This window comes from Mus caroli, chromosome 14 (genome assembly GCF_900094665.2).
Source record: "Mus caroli chromosome 14, CAROLI_EIJ_v1.1, whole genome shotgun sequence".
In the NCBI taxonomy this organism is placed as follows: domain Eukaryota; kingdom Metazoa; phylum Chordata; class Mammalia; order Rodentia; family Muridae; genus Mus; species Mus caroli.
Window position 1 is genome coordinate 1403920 of NC_034583.1, and position 5521 is coordinate 1409440.

Consider the following 5521-nt stretch of genomic DNA (forward strand, 5'->3'; position numbering starts at 1 on the left):
AAAAAAAGAAAACATGCTACAGGATTATTCAGGAGACTATGGAAACCCCCTTCCTTATGCTTACCTACACTGCCCACACAATACACATAAATTTAACACTCATGCAGGCAGCCCACATTCCAGAGTCTGAGGAGGCCAAGCCTGCTGGGTTTCATCCCGTTTCCTATGGTGGAAGGAGGAAACGGATCCCCTCACGTTGACCTCAAGTGCACATGTGCATGCTCACACACATACATGGATAGAACTTAACAAGTACCACTTATGCCAAATGATCTTCACTAGACGTTAAGAGACCAGCTTACAGAACACTTTGGCTCTACTGCTTCATATGCACAGTCAAGAAAACAGCGATTGCTAAACTAGCTCCCACGCAGTTTCCTACGGAGGAAACATGCCAGGCTGTTTTACCTATACACTTGAAGTACTAAGACTTAGAGAACTAGCAAGGAAGGTCTAACTATGGATACTAACTACGACTAAGTATTAAGCATTCACTAGTGCACAACACTTGACATCCACCACACAGGTGCTGCTGTGCTACTACTACAGTAATGTAGACTGATAAAATCCTTCTAGATATATATATGCCAAAAAAAAGTATGTATCTGCAAGCCAATGTTCTCAGCACCATAACAAATCCAAAAGATAGAAACAAATCGCCCTTCAATGAATGTATAAATAAAACGTACAAAGGATATGATTCAACGTTCCAAAGGAACAAATTCTGATGTACGTATTCTACAATATGGATGAACCTTTTTAAATAAGACAGACACAAAAGAACAAAAGATTCAACTTATATGACGCTCTAAAACAAGAACTCAAAAAGAGCCAGAAAAGTACAATACAACAGCGGCTGAAATAGTGTGAATTATTATCGTGTAAAGTTCTGGAAGTTGATAGTGTATACCGTGGATTCATTCGATGCCACATTTGAACACATAGGTTTCAAAGTTACATTTTACCACAACTCCAGGGTGGGGTTTAAAAGTCAGGAAAGCAGGTGGTTGTTCGACTGACACCGGCCTCGAAGGGATGGTTACCAATATGAATGGCACCGGGCGAGGACAGAGGCAGTGCGAATCATCCGCAGGACGCGGCCGCTGCCAGGGTCCAAGATGCCACCTGGCCCTGGGGCAGACACGGCCCCGATCTCTCAGGCCTGCTCCCGGGACCCAGGGCTCCCTCCCGGCCTTGCCCGACGTCGGGACCTGTTACCTGCACCGCTGCGGGCGCCGAGCGGTGAAAACGCCTCTTCAGCAGCCCGGAAGCCTGGCAGGGAGAGAAAAAAGGGTTCAGAAAGGGCACAGGGCCTACAGCGGACGCGCTAGGGGCCGCTACCTACCTGCCGCAAGGGTCCCCGCACCAGACCAGCCACCACCGCCATCTTGCCCGTGTCCTCTACTAGCCGCCGAATGACTACACAGAAGCGCCGCAGAGCCCGTCTGACGCAGCCAATGGTAGAGCGTGACACCTTTAGGTCCCACCTCTGTTCGGCAAAGCCAATAGAGTGGTAACTGAGAGTCCCGTCTTCTTGAGGAAGCCAATAGCAAGGCGCTATTTCATAGGCCCCGCCCTCAGGCCTTTGCAGAGCGCGACCTCTGGGCCCCGCCTCTGCAAGCGTGGCCAACGGCCGGTTTCGACGCCTGCGAGCCCCGCCCACCTAGCGAGTCGCGGTCCTGCAGAGGTGACGTGAGGCTGCTGTTCCTCTTTGACCCGGTGCACTGGGGATAACTTTGCAGACCGCTTGCAGAGGCCGTCATGCACCTAACACGCCCTGCACTCAGCCTGACTGCTGACTGCTCACGTGCTGGGACTGAGTCAGTGCAGCCTGATCCGACCGAGGCTGCAAGGACCTTAAAGCCACTCCTTTGCGGGCCCTGAAGGACTTTGAGCAACGTGTGAATCTTGCACACACAACAGTGGAGGGTGAACCTACCATTATATGAACGGGCGTTGTAAATTGAATGTAAACAATAGCTTTCATGTATGCACTAAGCGTCCACTGTGTGCCAAGTATGGTGATGTGTGCTTGATAAGTGCTTTTAGGTGGTTTCTGTTTGTATCCAGGCGTGAAGAGATGGGGAGGTTGTTCTGACCTTGCTGAATTTAGATGGCATACCGGCACTGGAGAAGCCTGAAATCTAGCTTTAGCAGGGCAAGAGACAGTTGAGAATAGATACTTAGATGAGGCTTTATATTCTGCATTCGGTCTCATCGACTGTAAAAGGACACTGAGGTATGGGGTCACCTCCTTCCAAACCTCCCTCATTGCTGCCATCAGGTGGTCACCTTGTGAGATATATCAAATATGTGTCTTTTTATCAAAAATTATATAAACTTGTGTTTGGGACATGGACTTCAAATCCTTTTTTCTATCCTGCCTTGAAAGACTTTAAATGGTTTTTGGAAGTGTTTTTATGTGTAGTCCTGGGTGTCCTGGAACTCACTCTGTAGACTAGGCTGGCCTTGAATTTACAGAGATCCACCTGCTACTGCCTTCTGAGTGCTGGGATTAAAGGTTTATGCCACCACCACCCGGTCCATAGTTTTTCTTCTTACCACTATTTTTCTATGGCTTAAATGTTCCAAATTCTATTTACTAGCAACTTAAATATTGCCTTCACTACATTGGCTTTAGTGTTCTCATCTATTCAAACTATGAAGTTTGCTTACATCAGGGTCCCCTAACTTCAGAGTATATTTTCTGTGAACAAAGACACTCTTTCATGTAACCAAAGGACATTCTGGAAATTGATGTAGACCAGGCTGGCTTTGAACTCAGAGATCTGCCTGCCTCTGCCTCCTACAAGTGCTGGGATTAAAGGAATGAACCACCACACCTAGCTTTGAGCAAAAATTTGAATCTTTTGAATTGTAAATGAAGAACATATCTAGTAAAAAAAAATTGAAAAAAAAAGTTTGAATCTTCCTTAAGCATAATTTATGCAAAGGCCCTCTGCTTTGTTCTTGGAATTCAACACCTGGGGCAATGGGCCATCCTTTCACTCCTTTCCTCTTCCTCCAGCATTTCCTGAGTGCTGAGTTGTCTAAGGATAGCCATTGCATCAGACTGTGATTTCAGACTCGTGCCAACTCGGAAAAGAACCTATCACCGTGGCCTGAGTTAGAATGAAGATGAAACGCACTCCCAGTCTCCCTGTGTAGTCCCTCTTTCTGAGAACATCCTCTTGGACAGGAGTAAAGTTCACCTTGTCCAGACACTTCAAATGAAGTGCTGGTCTCTTTCGTTGTGTCCCCAAACTTATTTCTGACAACTTCAGGCTTCCAGTTACCTCCAGCAATGGAGGAAACAGCCAATGCTTGGAATCCTTCTAGTTCCAGCTGGTTCTAGTCCTTTTTGATAGGGAACAGATAGGGACATTTTGTGTTCTATATTATAAAGACACACTTGTTTGCTCCAGTATAAAAGAGAATCCGCCTGTCCATATTAATAGCTTAGTACATATACACTGTATTAGGTCTCAAGCCCAGGACAAGTCTCATTCAATACCTATGACTCCTCTGAACACTTCTCACCCCACCTCCTACCCTAAACCTCTCCCTCCCATTTGCTGGGCTTCCTGTCCCCCAGCCTGATCCCTATATAATACAGCCATTTGGGCTACATGAGTCTCTTATTCCCAGGGTCCTTTCCTGTTCTTCCTCCCCTCTCTCCTCTCACAGCCCAGTTTACTCTGCTGGCCATGTTCAGCCTGGACTCTTCCTTCTGCCTGCTTTCTCCCTATGTCTACAATAGAAATCTTTTCCACACTTGAGGCATAGCCATGTTCTCCTTTTATCTCATTTTTCATTCACACACCTAGTGATTTTCTTGGTCTGCGTTAACCCCTCTCCCAAACCAGATGTCCCTGAAGGATTACCAGTTCTGAAGGTGGAAACCAGAGGAAACGAACTTGAGCTTCATTGTTTTGTGTGTCCCCAGAGTGAAGAACATCAGCAACGAGGAGAGAAGCAGACATCACAAGACTCAAATATGGCTGACCCCTGAGCAGGGCAGGCAAGCCTGAGCTCCAGAGTGATACACACACGCACGCACACACACACACACACACACTATCCTGTACGACGATGTCTTATAGAATCTGCTGGTAGAGGTGAAATATAATCCAGATTTCTAGAATCTTTAACTTAAGTTTCTCTTATCCCCAGCTCTGAATAAGGCACAGTTTTAAGATCAATTCCTGTTTCTGCCTATTCTGTAAGTGACAGAGAGCACGGACAGAATTCCAGTTACACTTTTGGCTCATTTCAGGGACATCCAGTGCTTACCAGCATCCTCCATGAAGCCCCTTGATTTCAGGTGTTAGTCCCCATGGACTCTTTTTCCTTTGTAGTAGTTAGTTTTTGTCAATTTGAGACAAACTAAAGTCACCTAAAGGAAGAGGGACTCACAGTTGAGGATGAGGATTTGCCCATTAGACTGGCCTGTGGGTGTGTCTATGGTGTGATTTTTCTGGACTGGTGTGAGAGGGCCCAGCCCACTGTAGGCTGTGCTGTCCGTCCCTGGACTAGTATAGGAAAGCAATTGGAGCAAACCATGAAATCAAGCCCGTACGCAGTGTTCTAGTGTGGTTCCTATCTCTGCTCCAACTTTCCTCAGCGATGCACTGTGACATGGAAGTATAAGTCAAATGAACCTTTTCCTCTTCCAAGTTGGTTTTGGTCATCATTTTATCACAGGAACAGAAAACAAATTAGGACAGTCCTGTTCATAGTAAAATATGATTTAGTTGTCTTCCGCCCAGCATTTGGGATCTGAATTACAAAGCCAAAGGAAACATCAAGATGAATAAAACCTAGAGCCTAGATGTGTTCTTGGGCCTTATATTCACACACAAAAATTGTCAGTGACCCCCCAAGTCATTTGAGTTAGTTGGGGAAGGCACTGGGTTTCATGGGCCTCAGAGAGTTTTCTTTTAAATAACGATCACGGTCATTTAGATCCAGACTAATTGATAGAGTTGCTTTCCTTTCAAAGCGGCCGATTTAGAGATTCTGAGCAAAATTTCCTATTCTAAAAACACAAACAAGAATACTGAACTTTAGAGACATAAGTTCTGAAAAGGAGCTTTATACGCTCACCAGATGGTATAGACAGGCTCTGAGAAGCAGAAATCGGCCAAAATCATGTCTTTGTACAGTAAGAAGAAACATTGGACCTCAAATGCTTGGGGTCTTTTCTCTGTTTTGGAAAATTTCTTTATCCAAGGTTCTTTCTCTATGGGTTTGGCCAACCTTGTGTGCAGTTTTGGATTAAAGAGGAGTCTCATTCTGTACACAGCCCAGAGTTGCCTGGATCTCACTGCATAGACCAGGGTGCCCTCAAACGTTCATCTGTCCTCTTGCCTCAGTCTCCGGAGTGTTGGATTGCTGGGATCACAGATTTGGACTGTCACACAAGTGCTGCTGCTATTTTTCTGTTTTCTTTCCTCCTCCTCTTCCTCCTCCTCCTCTCCCTCCTCCTCCTCCTCCTCCTCCTCCTCCTCCTCCTCCTCCT

General features: G+C 46.0%; 1 protein-coding gene across 1 annotated transcript in view; it reads right to left on the reverse strand.

Moving 5' to 3' along the window:
• Pdhb (pyruvate dehydrogenase E1 beta subunit) overlaps positions 1 to 1455 on the reverse strand; it is a 7754-nt gene extending 6299 nt beyond the window's left edge. Inside the window, exons 1-2 of the mRNA XM_021181368.2 lie at positions 1346 to 1455; positions 1219 to 1272 (exon numbers count right to left, since the gene is read on the reverse strand). Of these exons, the coding sequence (XP_021037027.1) occupies positions 1219 to 1272; positions 1346 to 1387 (96 nt within the window). The 5' untranslated portion in view covers positions 1388 to 1455. The remainder of the gene's footprint in view (positions 1 to 1218; positions 1273 to 1345) is intronic.
• Positions 1456 to 5521: the final 4066 nt, after the last annotated feature.